The sequence below is a fragment of the Falco rusticolus genome, chromosome 11, assembly GCF_015220075.1.
Source record: "Falco rusticolus isolate bFalRus1 chromosome 11, bFalRus1.pri, whole genome shotgun sequence".
Lineage (NCBI taxonomy): Eukaryota > Metazoa > Chordata > Aves > Falconiformes > Falconidae > Falco > Falco rusticolus.
The window spans coordinates 3,505,167-3,522,597 of record NC_051197.1 but is presented as its reverse complement, the minus strand read 5'-3'; the positions used below and the strand labels follow the sequence as shown (position 1 = coordinate 3,522,597).

The 17,431-nt window shown below is 43.5% G+C and overlaps 1 protein-coding gene across 7 annotated transcripts in view; it reads right to left on the bottom strand.

Annotated features, from left to right (window-relative positions):
• The window catches only part of DOCK7 (dedicator of cytokinesis 7), a 106,949-nt gene that overhangs the window by 13,855 nt on the left and 75,663 nt on the right, over window positions 1-17,431 (bottom strand). For all 7 annotated transcript variants that reach the window (XM_037404748.1, XM_037404753.1, XM_037404754.1 and 4 more), the window contains 14 exons: window positions 17,267-17,406; window positions 13,558-13,727; window positions 12,585-12,739; window positions 11,545-11,727; window positions 10,914-11,049; window positions 9,680-9,776; window positions 7,167-7,263; window positions 6,169-6,303; window positions 5,311-5,463; window positions 3,966-4,124; window positions 3,489-3,589; window positions 2,373-2,565; window positions 1,660-1,803; window positions 574-705 (listed from right to left, as the gene is read on the bottom strand). In XM_037404748.1, the coding sequence (XP_037260645.1) occupies window positions 574-705; window positions 1,660-1,803; window positions 2,373-2,565; window positions 3,489-3,589; window positions 3,966-4,124; window positions 5,311-5,463; window positions 6,169-6,303; window positions 7,167-7,263; window positions 9,680-9,776; window positions 10,914-11,049; window positions 11,545-11,727; window positions 12,585-12,739; window positions 13,558-13,727; window positions 17,267-17,406 (1,995 nt within the window). The remainder of the gene's footprint in view (window positions 1-573; window positions 706-1,659; window positions 1,804-2,372; window positions 2,566-3,488; window positions 3,590-3,965; window positions 4,125-5,310; window positions 5,464-6,168; window positions 6,304-7,166; window positions 7,264-9,679; window positions 9,777-10,913; window positions 11,050-11,544; window positions 11,728-12,584; window positions 12,740-13,557; window positions 13,728-17,266; window positions 17,407-17,431) is intronic.

Sequence of the window (17,431 nt, the reverse complement as noted above, 5' to 3'; positions counted from 1 at the left end):
GCACCCAACAGGCCTCTCCTAGGAGGTAACATGTGCTTCTTGAGAGTTGCCAAGTGCTCTCCTCTTCTGCTTAGCTGAGGTCTGTTGAGCTTTAAGAGGGTTAACTTCTGATGTCTCCCATCAAATGCTCAGCACCTAAGCTGGTGGGTTTTGCACCATCTGAGTTTAGAAAGGTTCCTTCAGTTATTTATCCACCATATGAACAGACAAACAAACCCCCAACATTCCTGAATGTTACCTACCAGGCTAAAGGCAAGGTTACAGTGTTTTCCCCCAGCATGCAAAACACAGTTTAAAGTAACATCTGAGACTGGCAGATGATGGCAATTTTTAACCCGTGGAAGTTACAATGAAACTTGGTATGTGATGTTCTCTCATGTTTCTCATGTTAAATGTCCAGAGAGAAAAAAAAAATATCCTGTTAGCAATCTTTGCATTTACTGTGGATTACCATTTGACAATTCTCGCACAATCTCATTACAATGTTTTTTCCTTAATAGGTGGGTTTTATTTGCACTGAGCAGTTTAAGTTTCTTCACAATTCACATTGCAGCTGAAAATTCAAATCATTACCTGGTGAACAATCTTGCTGAACGCTTCCTGGAGTTTACCATGAATAGTAGATAGCTTCTTGGCATCTCTATTAGCTTCATGAATAGGAATAAGGACTTTGTAAACCTCATTAACTGCTTCATACATGCCGGCCTACAAAAATAAGGCCCATCGGATTGGTCCATCAATTCAACAGCAAGAATAATACATACTACCAGCATTTAAATTGTAAAACTGCAAAATAAAAAGGTGGCTTAGATACCACTGTGGCATAATCAGCATCTTTTCTCAAAATACATCCGTACATGAATGGAATAAAATCCTCAGTTACCCTTGAAATCAAGAGCCTGCTGCATTACACATTACTACTAGTCAATAAGATTATTAACTGAATCAAAACTGGAATACTTTGGATGGATATATGCACAAGAGCACAAGCTAAATAGGATCCAAACCAAATCTATGGAATTAAATATGGAAGATTAAGTGCACAGCTCATTTTATTTTAGCACACCTTCAGACTTCTGCATCCATTTTTAGCACTCCATGACATGAGCTTTGTGAAGTTTCCTTAGGATGCCTCCAACGGAGGGGATCCAGCCCAGCACAGGCAGACGCTGCATCCCACGGCTTAGCCAGCCCACAGCAGAGGTTCTAGGTCTTTACCCTGGAGTTATTGCTGCTTGTACTTAAACCCACTGAATGACATTTCACATTGTGTTGTGGGAAATAATTCACTTGCTTTCCTTGGTTTCTGATGGATACACTACTACCAGCTCATTAACACTGCTCACACACAAAGCTCTCGGCCCACTCTTTCTGAAGAGGAGGAAAATCATCACGGCCTTTTTTTACTACTGTGAACTCCCAAATGTGCCGTGTGAAAGACACTGGAAACACACAAAGGCCTCTTGGTCCCAGATCCCATTCTTTGCACAGTTCACTCCAGAGGCCAAACTGGGCTGCCTTGAACAACTTCAAATGCTCCACACAAATTAAATGGTTACAATAGAATTACACAACCTCACCGAAAAAACATTTTCCTTCATATTGCCTAGCAATGTAAGATTGCCGAAGAAGATAGGTAAAGAAAATAAAGTATTCTACCATAGAGAAAGATGCTGCAGCCTGTTCCAGCAATCCCACCAGACCAGCTTCTGTAAAATACTTTCCAGAACAGATCCCTTCTTCATCTGGCGATACAACATCATCAGAAACTGCTGACTCTTCCAAAACATTGGAAGATATGTTCTAAGGAGAGATAATGTAGATAAAAGATTTTTACTCAATTTAAACAACACTCAACACTTTGAAAGCCAGCTGATTTTCAATCTAATATTAAAGTTTTTAAAGAGGCAGCTTTCACATGCATTTTATTTAATTTCTTTCTGAACCAGCAAGGTACTTGAGCACATGCTTAAGCTAACTGGGCTGGGCCACCTACACACTCAAAGCCAAGTATGTGCTGCTTGTTTGCTGTGCTCAGTGCCACATGGCTTAACATCACTGGTGGCAGGAACCACTGTCATCAGCTGCACCCACTACACACTGGCTAGATCAAAGAGGTTAAAATCCCATGACTTAAATGGAGAAATACAAAGAACTGGATTCACCCAGCCTATGGATGTAAAGACTTAGGGGAATCAGGACAATCTTCAAGCATAATAAACGTTTGTAGAAGTTGCTGCAATGCCTTCTCCCCAAAATAAACTAAGTGCAGCATGAGTATGTAGGCACAGTAACACCTGGCACATGGAAATACTCTGCACCTCAGCACAGGTGACAAAACCCAAAAATACATTATGGAGGATAATTCCCACCTGAAATGTAACACATCCTACAGGAAGGTATTTTCGGTCTTCCAGCATGCTTAGATACTCAGCCACCAAGGCTGCAGAGTGGACCAGGCACTGGGCTGACTCAGCATGATTGCTCCTCTCAGAGTGCTTTCCAGCCATGTTCTGCAGCCACGTCAGGCGCAGGTCAGGGGAATTCTGATAGCCCTTTGCAATCCTATTTGAAAAGAAAACCTCTGTGATTAGTATTTAGCTACTTCCACTTAAATAACATCCACCCTCAGTGCTAGGCTATCTACAAATATATGAGATAAGAAGCTATACAGATAGAAAGTTACCCTAAATTACGTTACAGATTTCTGATCCTATTAGTGGCAGGCAAGCAACTGCAGCTACCCACTGATGGCAGAATGCTGTTACGGGTGACTGCTGAAGCTGTCGGCCAAAGCTCATACTTCACTTGGAGACTGGTAATAAGCCAAAGGTGTGGGACAATGAGAGCAGACCTGCCTGGTTGCTTACGACAAAATCTCTGCTGCCTTCTAAGAAGCCTTCAGGACCCCACCATGCAGTTTGGTAGCTGGGATCTCACCATGGAGATTAACATATGCATCACCACCAAAAAGCCTTTTGTGCAAGCAGGTCCTGGAAGATCCTTAAGTTTTCCCTGATGCAAGCAGGAAGAGTTGTCTTTACTGAGGTGGAAGATGAGTTTATCAGAGACTGCTGGAGAATGGAAACTACTTTTATCCAAGACAAGCCACATAAACGTCAAACAAAACCTACCAACATCACATTCAAACACCACAAACAGGTACATATCGGTGCACAAGCACTGAGACCTGGAACTGCTCCAGAAACAAGCTCTATAAGGGCTCAAATGTGCAATATGTAGGTCCAAAACCAAACAGCAAGTAGCTGTGTTGTTTTCAGGTGAAATGTGAATCATGCCAAGTAATTTTAAACAGGATTAAGTTCAAAGTAAAATAACTGCTAATAAAAAAACCTAATCAAATTTCACAGCAATACAATCCCTCACGCTTTAAGTACAGAAAGCACAATAGGTACTAAGCTCCGTTCAAACACCGCGTGGAGTACTGACACCTACTGTCACTACACTGCAATGGTTATAAACTCTACCTGTACATCAAGTCAATCAGCATTTCTGGATCTTCCTGGTGCTCCTTCATTTTAACTGTATCAGAGAGGATCATATGGAGGTTGAACACTAGATCCTGGACCTGTAAAAAATACACTGCTGTATTAACTGGCAATGGGAATCAAGCTACACACTGCTACATTAGGACCACAGTCACTGTGGTGTTTGCATCTTGTCAGAATTAATCAAGGACCTGGGTTTTATCTATTTAGATGATGTTAAAAAAAAAAAAAACACAAAACAAAACAAAAAGTACCTCCTTCATGGAATGCATGCAAATTCCAGCTCTAGATGGGGGTTTAACAACAGCCTGTTAATGAATTACACATTTCTCTTCTGGTATTTCATAGAGTCATAGAATCATGGGATGTTTTGGATTGGAAAGGACCTTAAAGATCATCTAGTTCCAACCCCTCTGCCACGGGCCAGGACACCTTCCACTAGACCATTTCTTCTACCTGATCAGGAAATGTTGTCTCCCTGAGTTCCAGATCTTCTTCAGCATATGTCAAAATGGTCTTCAGGGAACGTCGCAAATATTCTTCATTGAAGTTCTGGGATGTCCCCACCAGGGATGAGAGAGACATAGTCACTTGCATTTTCACTCTGGCAAAGTTCTGCAACAGAGATATTGTTACGGTACAACCTGGAGATACTGCAACGGTCTGCTGCAACATCAGTGCTCTGGTCATTGTACCCTCCTCCTGACGGATACCTGACGCTAAAAACAAAACTCCAGTTTTGTGAAAAGGGCTGTCTGAGAGCAGTGATTACAATAAACCTCTGGTGCTGCTGAACTTCATAATCTGATGACAGCATTATCTAGTTCCAGGTGAAGGTTCTCCTGCAAGTTTTAGTTTTCTCTCCTTCTGTACGCTCTCCTCTCACACACCCTGAAGAGGATGATGCTCAATTCCCTCTCATGATACAGCCTTCATTCTAGACAGTTGCTTTTGGTTTGGTGTAGCCTAAAAACTGGAGCCCCTGTCAACTTGCCGCTGTCAATCCACTAACAGCCCCTGGGCCCAGAACCAGCGGGTCCCTCTAGTTCTGCTACCCACTGTAGTGGACTGTAACCAAAGCAGTGTGAACAAAGATGTCTGGAGGAGCACTTTGTGATACATAGCTACATGTATGCCTGCAAAATACCAACTCGAAGAGTTAATGCAGGGAATTTTCTTGACAATTTAAAGTGCAGATGAGTGAGTCAAGCAAAGATGTAATTAGAGGTAAGATCTGAATGAAAACAAAATCCCAGCATTGCTAACTCACCTCCACTTACACAGCCCTTTCATAAAGGACACACATACTAGCTCTGCCACAGAAAGGGCCATGTGGCTGTTTCTGCTCTCACCTAGAGGCGTGCAAAAGCAAGGCATAGGAGAGTTCCTCCAAACAGCACCTTGAATGCAAATTGTCCATTCTGAAGAGTGTAAAAACCTTCCAAACAGACATGTTTGTAAACTCTCGCAGTGGATATTCCAGGCAGGGCTCTGCATCTCTCTATAAACCAACACAAGAGGCAACTTGCCTGCAAAGAGATTCTGGGCATACAGCTCAGACCCTGACACTGGAGACTGGACACTCCTCTTATGCACTGATCAGCAGTGTGAGGTGCTGCAAGATCAGGAGCTAGGCAAAGTCATGTCACTGCTGCATGCCTCTTTACCCTTTGCCTGTCACACTTGTTTTGATGGTAAGCCCTCCAACAGCCCTTCTCCCACAGGAATACACAGAGCTCCATCCAGGAATCCCCAATCACTTTACAGGTAATAACCTAATAAAGTGCAGCAGGGTACTCACGTTCCCAATCTCAAAGTTTTGCCTCATCAGTAGGTAAAGAGAGGCGCTTGCATGCGACCGTATCGTGCTGATACTGCTGCTACAGTGTCTCAGGAGCCTCAAGCAAAGATCTGCACACTGCTCAGTCTCTTCTTCAAACAGCAGCTCAGGGAACTGGAAAAAAAGCACATGAAAAAATTAGTGCTGGGACAGACAGGAATGAGCACTCAGACAAAAAGGCAGGGCAACCCTCAGCAATGAGCATACACTGGCATGACAGGAAGTTCAGTCCCCTCTGTTTTGAGGGGGATGATGCTAATTTCAATTACTTCACTTTTACAGTAAGGCCAAGCATACTCACTGGCAGCACTGGAAGGCAACTTCTTTTACCTGCCCCCACAACTTGCTCCTACATCTACACCCATGACACTGATTCAAATCAGTTCCAAAAGCTCAGGCTTAAAACTTTGAGCTTTTCCCAGTACACTTAGAGAAACCAGAAAACTGTTTAAATGAAGGGTCCAGTAAAACAAATCCATTTTAAGTGAGATTCATACAGCTTAAATTCCACCTGTGCTTTGTGGTCCCGCCTAAACTAGGTGCCTCTGCCCATTTATTGCCAACCAGCAGGAACCCACACCACACTCCAACTGTGTGAACCACACCTCTGTGTGCAGCTGTCAAACCCAACATGCATAAATACAGGTACTGATCATGAAAACCAGTCAGGTTTTATCAATCTCCCGATCACACTTCCTGAAAATCGATACTGCGCAAGATAAAAAACGCTTGGTGAAGTGACCCCAATGCAAAGGAAGAAAAAGTTCTATCTCCATCAGTGCTGCTCAGGATATATTATAGCATCTGCCGAGAATTCACCTTTGAAACCAAAGCCCTCTGTGTGGCGAAGCAGTGTTGGAGATAAAGTGCACTCTGGTTGCAGGCCATGCTGTGCAGAAGCACTTTCAGCACCCCACCGAGGATACTCTCTTTGGACTCCGTCACAGAAACAGTCTGTAGTCAAAAGTAAACCAAGAGTTGCATGAGCAAAAATTAACCTTCCATGTGTGTTCGTGTGTGTATAAGAGAGAGGGAGAGGGAGAAGAACTCTGCTGAAAAGCCCTCTGGCATGGAGAAATTACCCACTTAGCTGGGCCTGCAAAACAGTCACGTTACTAAATCAACCCCCAGGTAATCAAAATGTGACCCGTTTCATTACAGAAATAATGATGCTTTCCACCCAGTGAGGCTCTGACCTTTGGGGACCTTGTTCTACTAGAGGGAAGGTCTGTAGCTGGCCTCTAGGTAGATTATTCAGGTGCAAAGTGCAACTCCTGGGATTCCTGGCTGTCTCTGCAGCTCACACAGATCTGGTAAGCCTGCTGCTGCCTGCTTCCAGCCCATGCCCAGGTACAGAAAGCAGGGGACAAAACTGCCACGTGTCCTTGCTCACCTGCCCATACAGACCAAGGAGCCTGGAAGCTTTCCTGCACCGTGCAAAGTAAGCACAGATACAGGAGGCTGACCTGGAACCTAAGGACTTGAGGCAGATTTGGGAAGGACTACAGCAATCAGAATAAGGCAGGACTTCGGAAATGTTTCCAGTTCATTACTGAGTTTTTGAACAACGACTTCTTATACTACAAAAATGGAACAACTTTCAAGAGGACTAAAGGAAGCTATTGCAATGTCAAACCAGATCGTTACAGGCTGAGGATTAGAAGAGGCATTACCACCTATCCCACTGCAGCAGGGAAGCTGAACAGTTCTGATAGCATTGAGGCAGTTAAAAGCCGCAGGACGGTTTTGTTTAACAAACTGCTGCCTGGCCAGGTGATCATAATGCTATTACATCTCTATTTTCTTATCACACTTACCTGTACAACTATCTCCAGTGTATCCAAAATAATCAGATTGGCTTCCGTTGCAAGATTTCCATCGATAAGTGCCTCGTGTTCTATCTCTGCTCTCGATCTAATCAGACAAAAGAAAGCAATAAAATTACTTTCTGTTTAAGAAGTAGATGTACATATTTTCCAGTCAAAAATATTTTCTCATTAGTGAAAAAACTCCCAGTTAAAACGCATATTTTTATTACCAGACAACACTACAAGGATATTTCAATACAACCATTACGGGACAGGAAGAAAGACTTGGGTTTTTACATATACAAACTTACACAGGATTTACGTTCATCATGCTAGGAGAGATCACGCTACTTTCTGACACTTTGTTACTCTTTCAGGAACACCACAACAGTTTAGAATCAAAATCCAGCTCAAAGCTGGTTTAGTAGCATCGTTAGGCATGCAACAGCACAACCAGGAACAGAACATATGGTTTTATGTTATAGGCTATGGACACAAGGTGGTGCTACACGAGCTAGTGTATCTGCACTGTTGACCCTAGCAGCTAGACCAGCTGCAGCACAGAGGGCATACTGCGAGGGTGCAATCTTTGTCCTTTTAAGCCACGTTACATTACAGTTCTTGAAGAATACCTTCCTCTCCAAGAAATCTCCAAGAAAAAACACAATTTTGCTCTTATACGCCAGGCACTCATTTTCCTGGAAAGTCTTACAAAATTCATACACCCACTCACACCGGTGGCCCAGGAACTCGGCAGCAACCACCAAAATTCGGTGGCATGAGCTGCCTTTGGCAAAGATCCAGTAGTGTATTTAAAGAGTCCAAGCATGGCCTGCCCTACCACAGGTGCCATCTCCAGCAGACACATACCAGGCCAAATCACAGCAGGAGTGTGACCCATGGGAACTGACAAAATCCAAGCAAAATACACAACAAAGAGGATGGCAGCTGACTCGGCTCTTGGACCTGAATATTGCAGCAACCCTCCCCTGCCACACTCTGCTTCCCCTGGGAGCCGGGCCATACACTCAGTAATCTACTCCTCAGGCTCCAGAACATGAAGGCTTGGGGTCTGGCCCTATATGAAATAATACCATCTGCATAAAATAATACCACCTACAATTAGCTGTGCACAATTCTCGGTGTGAAATGTCTTGCTTATTAGGTTTCAAAGGGCCAGACTCTACCTATGCATGCAGGACACACTTGCAGTGTCATAGCAGTGGAGTGTTGATCGACTCAAGTCACAGTGAGCAAGTATGGATCAAAAAGCAGGTTTCCAGAGTTATCCAAGAAGATTATTTTGTGTAGTGAGATACCATTCTTTGACCATCAAGTTATTCCACAGCTGTTTAACATGTATGTGAGCTCCTTCTGGAAAGAGGTGGGCTCAGATTCAGTGCCAGCAGTGAACTGATGAGTTCTTCAGGCCAAATTTTAATCTAGTGTAACTCTGTCCACAGCTCTGGAGTTGCACCGTGGCAGAATTTGTACCTACACTTCATTAGCAGGTTGGAACACACTGGTCATTTGGCTTTCCTGATGCCTCAACAGGACTGGAGTCTTGGACAAAAAGCCACTACTCAACATAAAATGAGACTGCATTCTTGTGTTGGACAAAGCAATTAGAAGCTGTAAAGATGTACTTTCTACTCCAGGAAGAGTCAATGTCTTTAAGGGTATCATTTGGCCTGATCTCTCATCTGGACTCCGAGGACACTATATCTCAGTTTCTTCAGAGCTTCACTTGGGCTGAGACTGCTTTCCTAGGATTAGGAACAACTCTTTTGCTGGGAGGACGGAGACTGCAGGTTGCAATTTGAGGAAACAGAAAACGTGCATAGCGAAGCTCAAACACAACTCCTGAGCCCTCTGGAGTAAACCACACCAAGAGAGGGAATTTTAAAGGAAACGGGTGTAATAAGCAGAAAGAGCTCATTCCAATCAGTTGCGCACACACACTGAAAACTTCTGCCAAGCATCACAAACAACACTGTGATGATTGAGTCTGCAGATGTACAAAATGGCAATTTATAAGAACTGCACACCAATGCTACAGTACCTGGCTGGTTTGTGGCTTCTAAAAGCACAGCACATGTGGAAAAACAATCAAAGTGATGGATTAGGACAGGAAAGGAAAGCGAGCTTTGACAACTCCAGAATGCTCTTATGGAATAAAGGAAATATGACATGAGCTATATATGCTATCTGTGAAAACTGTTAATGGACCTTCTCTCTAAATTACAGCTTACTATAGGGTTTTAAGAAGGTAATGGATTACATCATTCTCTTTAAATCCCATTTTTAAATCTAAGAAAGCAAGAGACAGTGGAAAAGCAAAGAGTTAGGGCAGTGTTGCACTAAAATCTGTTTGCACACTGCCAGCCCTGTTCCAGCTGAGGGCCCAAACTCGCTTGCATGAGAGCTAAGTGGACTGCTGCCATTGACCTTCTACAGGGAGAGACCCTGTGTTCTCACAGGCATTGTCACATTGTTAATGCAGAAGGATAAGGTAGAGTTACTTGTCAAGCTTTTCTGTGTTTTGACGCCAGTGAGTCATATCCTTTCTCCATCTCAAATTCTCTTGACTTCCAAACGCGCTCCCAGAAGGACTTCTCTCTGCAGGATAATATCAAAACAACAGCAGTCATCTAATGCTAATTTTTTTTGCATGGGTAGCAACCCTAGATTTGTTCACAAGTGACAGTTGAGAGCAAACAATGACTTCTTAGAGGCCAAGGCTGTGGCACTCACCCAAGATGTTTACATGCCCCCTAATTCTGTCACTGCTGAGTGGCACGAGAGGCAACTTTACTTGCAGCAGTTTTGTATGCAAGAGAGCAACGAGCAACACAGACCACTTCGTGCATTGCCACACGCCAGCTCACTCTAGAGCTAACGGAGAGAGGCAGCTGAGATACTCAAATCAGGCAGGCAGCTGTCAGGGCTGGTGAGAAAAGCACCTTCCTCAGACTACATAAGGAGCCTGGGTGTGGCAATCCTCAAGAGTCTGACACTGCTGTTCTTAACCAGCACACAGTGATGTTCTCGGAGTGGTGCTGAGACCCCCCTTCCTACCTCACAGTCTTCTATGTCTTTATTCTCACTGCTGGGAGGGCAGGTGAATTTCAAGTAATAAAGGCAATCAGGCCAGATTAAGAAAAAACCCACAAAGGTCCCCATCTCTCTGAAGTGATTCATTAATTATGGCTCTAAAATATTTATTCAGCTTAGCCCACAATGACTGGTTCTGATTCTCATCCTAACCCCTGGGCCATCCCTCCTCCCCAACAACATAAACAGCAAAAATCATCAGAAGGTGCTTGTTACCCCAACTACTGGCTATTTCAAGACTCATTAAGTTAGCAGAAATATCCAGGTGTTTTCAGAGCTATCAAAGCAAGATCAGGCAGTTTGTTTCCACTCTGATCCTTGCACAGGACGTACTAGAATGTGGCTCTGAAAGATGCTACAACGGAAGAAGTTCAGGCAAGAACACCCCATAAGTGAGATGTGATCACATGCACACAAAAGCAAGCAAGTAACAAATAAACTGCCTGCAGATGGAACTCATGAAAAGTGCAGAGATTTTGCAGACCCAGTGAAGCGCGATGCCAGCTGCAAACAGCTTTTCCTAGGGGCTTCTTTGCCTGAAGATCTTGATGGGTAGAATCCCATACTACAGGTGGCTGCAAGTAACTTGGGGATGGGAGTAGCAGTTTTTGGAAAAAGGGGACAGCACAGAAGACTACTCACCTAGCTGTCCTCTGCTTCTTCGAACCATTTCCTGCCTTGCCCCTATGCTTCCCAAAATAGCTTCTTCAAGTTTGGCTCTCATGTCTTTTGACTTCTTGAATGTCAGACTGTTCATTCTTTCAAATACTTTCTTGCCCTGCAAGTTTCAAATGAGACCATGAGTGGCGATCCTTTCAATCTGGGATATTTTTTAAGTATTAACAAGTCAAAATATCTTTCCTGTCTAAAGATACACAGCAAGCAAGGAATACAGGTTTTACTGCTAGCTAGCTAATCTACCTAGACTCCAGCATCGCTACAGAAAACTCTCTTCTTGTTGATAGCAAGCAAGATGGCCAAGAGCTATCCCCTTGCCCTACAGCAGTTCCCAGATGAGTGTAAAGCAACACAAACTGCTTAAATGAAACAAGGCACAGACACTTGCATGGCTGAAAAGTAAACATGGAAAAAGGCTAGAGGTTGCACAGAGACGTGCTTAGCCTTGGGGTTGTGAATACAGGAAATACTTAGGAGAGAGCAGGAAATGCCTTTCTGCAGTCGTGTAAAGGATGGGAGTGTAAACTTTCTCAGCAAGCCCTAGAAGGAACTTCAGGAGAAGGAACTTCAGGAGGTTTAAACAATGTAGCAGTACCTTGTATTCAAAGCAGGATACACAAAGATAAAGCAAATCCAGCAGGCGATTGAGCTGCAACACTGACAGGTCTGTGAACCATTTCTGCAAGACACTTTCATCTGCATTCTTGAGCACCCACAAGAGACAGATCAGAAGGCTGCGGCTGGACTCCGTTGAGAAGGTGGAGTGCTGCCTGCCACTCTAAAACAGACAGGTCAAGACATTTGCCACACTGTATTTCACGTTCAAACACTCCATCACCAAATGGATCTGCACCAGCTACCACCCCAGCCTGAATAACTACCAAATAGGAACAGAAGGAGAACAGACATTTTTTACTAACAACTGGGAGATACACGTTTCTCCTTCCCAACCCAACAGTTCAGTGGAGCCCACAGACAGTCAAGCTGCAAGAGTGAAGCACCAGTCTGAACCAGAATAATCACGTTATATGAATGAGTTTCAGTTCAGGCAGCCAATATCCACTTCCCTCAAGATGCCTTTAACAACCTCCTGCAGGTTAACAGTCAAGCAGAGGGGCTCCATTCATTATCACATGTATGTATCAGTGTCTCACTTTGAGTGCATGTAAACCCCAGCAAAATAGGGTCCTGACAGGACTAGAGGGAGGAGGATGGAGAAATGGAAGGGCCTGCCTGCTACTGGAATCAAGAGGATTCTCTCCCTGTGCAGAAAACAGGGGAAATGGCCCATGTATGTTTTCAGCTAGGTGGGGTTTAGATGTGGTAGGAATTTTTGCTTAGGGCTTAGAGGTCATAACGACTATTGCACTTCACAGAGCTTTTATCAGATTGTTTCAAAAAATTCTTCTCTTTTCTGAGGTTTGTTGATTTTTATCCCTGCTTGGCATTTTCTTATATCCTCTCTGAAACAGGCAGAACAACATGCAAACATGATTTGCTCCCCCTTGTCTTTCACCCTCTGCCTCCCTGGGTAACACCCAGCTGCAAACCGATATGAGTCCAGGACCTGCATGCGTAAATATTTCTTGTTGACACAGATGGAGGGTCAAGGAATAAGGAGAAATGGCTTTGTACCGATGAGGTGAGTAGAAAACTGCTGGGCCGGGTGAGCTGCGGGACAGATGTTCCTGCGATGGCCATGGCAACTGTCTGGCTTATCATGCTTCCACCCTCGCTTTCGTAATCATCAACAGCGACACAGCTTGGCCTCCCTCGCTGATTGTGACTCTCTGCAGAGAAACACGTGCATCTAGTCAATCCCCAAACTCAAAAGTTTCTCTCCCCAGCCTCCCTCCACAGTGCTAGTTTCATTGAACAGTCTAGGAATGCAAACTGAAAATCATCACACTCATGGGATCCAAGTAAACAGGACTATTATTTCAGGTCATGCAAAGCAAAGAAAACAACCATTTTCAAATGCAACCCACACAGCCTCAGTATCTAGAATGTTTCTGAAAATAGACCTTTTGTCCCTTTGAATACTTCACGCCAAATCTTTGCTCGCAGCTTTATTTGTCATTAAATTCAAAGGATGTAGAAGACAACTCCAAATTCCAAACTATCCCAGATTGGACTCCCTGCCCTGGTCTGAAGTAACCCACCTCTGCTGCTCTTCAGGGCACTGCACAAAGCACCCCTGAAAAGAACTGCTGACAGCGCACACACTGAGAGGAAGAAGAGGAACTCTGCTTATCCTTTGGAATTGCTGTGAGAATTGTACAGTATGTGGGGTGACTTTTTAAGCAGGTCAGAGGCATATGGGGAGGCTGGCTACACATACACAGTAGCCAGCCAGCTGTAAACTAAAATGCCTTGCTAGCTCTTCACTTCATGCAAGCAAGTGCAGCTTTTGAATGTTAACAGTCACTGAAGATACATTTTGCAAGTGCAGTTTAGGAAATGGATGTGAAAACATGTCAAAGTTATAATTCAGAAATAGAAACTATCTCATCCAACACTAAAGGGGTTTGTAGGTCAGTTTTACCACCCAAACACTCAAGTCCCGCGAGCAGGTGAACGTATACTCAAAGCACAGAATATAAAATACCTGTAAAGTCATAAAGCTGAGGCACGGTTTCCATGATCACGCCAATCAGAGGTAGATATAGCATGGCCACCCGGGCCTTTACCTGTGGGTCAGCATACCGTGGATCTGAGTCATGACTGGACAGTAAATTGTGTACCATATTGATGACCTTCTTATGCAATCCAAATAAACTGTTAAAAGAGAGTTGGGTCAAGCAGATTAGTTAATATCTTCAAAGCAAACTATACTTTGTAACTAAAGGGCTTCAAAAAAGAAAAAAAACCCCTGGGTTTTATTTTTAACTTCACATAAACCCACTGCACATTTTTTTTTTGATCTCCCACGGATTTGACAAACGGCTGGCTTTCCACTAAGCCATATATAATGTTCAAAAATATCTTGCAGAAGTGCACACCCAATATAATGTAAGGACTCTCGTATTTTCCATACAAAACCAAAGTCCCAGCTACTGCTATGCTGAAGTATTGAGTTTACTAAAGACCATTAGGAGAACTTAGGGAATATGGAAAACAGGGAGAGAAACTTGAGAGGACAGTGGATTTAGCGAAACCATTTGTTGTGTTCTTTTTTTGTTTCTATTTAACACCATTTACAGAGAGAAAAGCCCTCCTAAGACAGAACATTGCTTTTATCAAATGATGAAGAAGGTTCTGCTTCAGTCCCCTGACCCCCCCATGAAATTATTCAACCAAAACAGTAGACTACAGATCTGTAACTCTGAATAAGTGTCAAAGAAATGGAAGGGTAGAAGGAAAACCCGCAAAAAATGGCCTTCATTATTAAGATGCAAATGATGGCAGAGCCCAAACACCACCCCTTTTGCAGGGCACCCTGCATGAGCCTACTTGGTGCTCATGCCTTGAAAACACAAATTCCCCTGAATCTCTCAAGAACTCGCTCTGCTTCTTTCAATTCCCTCAGCCACCACACAGAGGCAAAACTCTCTCAGAGCAAATAGCAGGTATCTCTGTAGCTATTTGCTTCTGTAGGCAAATCAGGCCAAGAAGACAACTTTACCCCATGCATGAAGCAGCCAAGGAAGCTCATACATTATGCATTAGCAAAACATAAGCTTCAGTGTTCAGACCTGAGGTATTAAAACAAGTGCTGAATTTCAGGCAGTATCCACTTTACCTGAAAAGTAGAGTTGAGTTCTGGTTAAAAAAGATGAGAGGCTTTGACTGGGTTTTTGGGGGTTTACAATGATTAAAACGACACCAGTACAGGTTAGGAGGACATCAGCTAGCTGTAGCTACATGCTTCCTGTGGTTTTTCATCAAGCTGTAATGAGATCCTAGAATTCCTTGTCTATATAATTAGGGAGAGCCTTAACAAGTAGGAAGGAAATGCTTATTTAAGTGACTGGTTCCTTCAAATGAAGGTTAAAGAAAAGTCTTTGCATTATTTTGAAGGAGTGGCACCTGAGTTGTGTTTCTAACAGTTCAAGGGAAACTGCCCTGCAGGCCACAGAACTGCATATAGGGAAAACACACCCAAACAAAGCAGCGCTCTTCAAACCTAGGGCTACATGGATTTCTTTTTTGCTTTTCCAGAACAGAGCAAGTACTGTGGTGGATCGATCCATAGCGAAGAGGAGGAAATATGGCCCATTCAACTTTCTGGCTGATAATGCAATGAACTGATCTTGCCACCCTCCAACCATCCCCTCTGTTACCTCAGCCCTGGCCTGAATTTGTGTCAACACCGCACAGTGTTGGGAAATTGACTTTTGCCACTGAATACTGAGGGCCAAATTCCGATTTTCTCACTTCTGCCTTGTACCATCAGTCAATACGGGCAACATGGGCGCTATGAAATGAACAATATGAGTTAATAAACAAAGCACCACAGCACTGTTTGCAGAGACAATCTGTTCAGGGTCTAGCTGCATGGACTCCCTCTCTGTAACTCTCACATTCAGCTAGCTTCCATCATCTGCATGTTGTAATGTCTTCCAAGGCTGCCAGTGCTCTGGAGAAGGACTGTACCGCACCGTGTCACTGTACGGCACCTAGCACAAAGGGATCTGTCTAACGCACCACCTTCAGGCACCAGGGTACCACAGTCTTGTCTGTCCAAAGAGTTCTTATAAAATGGGTGAGCTAAAATTTAAGATATTTTGCTAAGGGCAAAACACATTTAAGGCTCTGTATCACTTCTCAAGACCTAAGGCAAAGCGCTAACATGATAAGCAACTAGACGGACATCCCTCTCCACTCCTGCTGCAGAATAATGCAACTGGGAAGAATATTGAGCTTTTTCCAGTGGTGGCCAAAACATTTGAATGGCAGGCATGTCTGAACCCTCTGATGATACTGTATGACTGTTAATAGTCTTCATGGGCAAGGGAAGAGCAGAGCTGAACAAACTGGTTTACTTTATATGGTGGATCTACCAGGGCAAACACTGAAGCCTGAGAACAGCTAGTAAGCTGCCAACTGCAAGTCATTCTGGAAAACAATAAACTCCAAATGCATTGCTGGTATACGTCTCCACCAAAATTCAGGAGCTTTGTTCAAAATGCATCTCCAGAGCTGAACTGGTATCAGTGGCCTTTTCCTGTCTGGACAGGGTTTGAGAAAGAAGCTGTCTCCCCAGTGGACACCAGCAAGATCATGCTGATAGCTCCTTTACGCAGCTGGGCAGAGACTACCAACCTGGTCCAAGCTTAATTGCTGAGAATAGCAAGGTGAGAAAGGTCAAGAGGCAGGTAGGTCAGAACAGAAAGTTTGTGAAGAACAAGGGCAAAAGACAGGACCTGATTTCTAACCAGTGAACAGGATGTTCCTATGCTACAAAAAGGATTTCTGTAGACAGTGTATATGGGTAAAATTTGCCACTTTTCCCATTTCAGGCAAAAAAAATGGGACTGCGGTGTGTTATGTACATATACAAGAAAATATTCTAATTTATGGCATCGCTTTCTTCTCCAACTGGAAACAGAATGAATGTTTAACTCCTGCGACCTCTTGGTAAAGGGGCAGAATTAACCATGAATCATCAGCATTTGTCGACTCGGCTGATATTTCTGAGTCCACCTTGAGAAAAATGCCTGTGAGAGAAACTAGGACTGTGGAAGCAATCAATAATTTCCATTGAAAACCATTTTAAAGAGGCAAGGCAGAAATGCAGCTCTAAATAACACAAGTAACAGACTGGATGTCAGGACTACAGGCTACACTCCTACTTCAGAAAATTATTTGCTGCACAAGCCAGGCAAGTCACCAACAAACTCTGCATGCTTGACTGTATTTGTCTATTTATGTAACCCGCAGGGGCCTCATCAATGCATAATTTATGTTTTAAAAGAGCTGGGAGGACCACCGGCAAAATATGCGGTAACATTCAAAACCACCAGCAACAGAAACTTCCTAAATGATGAAAATTATTTTCTTGTTACAATTGAGAAAAGCTGTTTTCCTCTTAGAGCTCCAGCAGTGCCCCTGTGGCAGCTGGGGGCTCCAGCAGGAACCTCTTTCCCTTCTTCTCAGCTGGAAAAATGTGATTGAAATCATGTTTACAGAGTCAGAGCTAAGGAAGTAAGAAACATGAGGGGCAGGGAGAAAAAAGAGGATTCTTCAAGAACTGGTTTCTTATCTTTTCAGCTCACAAATTCAAATCCATTCTGGCCATGCCAGAACTTGCTTTGCATCCACCATTTGCTTGGAATTACAGAAAATTCTTGGGGAAAAAAATTGTAAAGATTTACCCTTCTGCATCAGGATCTAAAATGACAGCCAGTTCTGTTAACACAAGCCCGGCCAAGTAATGCTGTTGGCGGAAAGGCACAGACAATTCAAACATATTTGCAATCTTCTGGTCTTGGACATTTGTGGAGAACCCAGAACTCTGTGAAAAAATCAAGTTTCAGAAG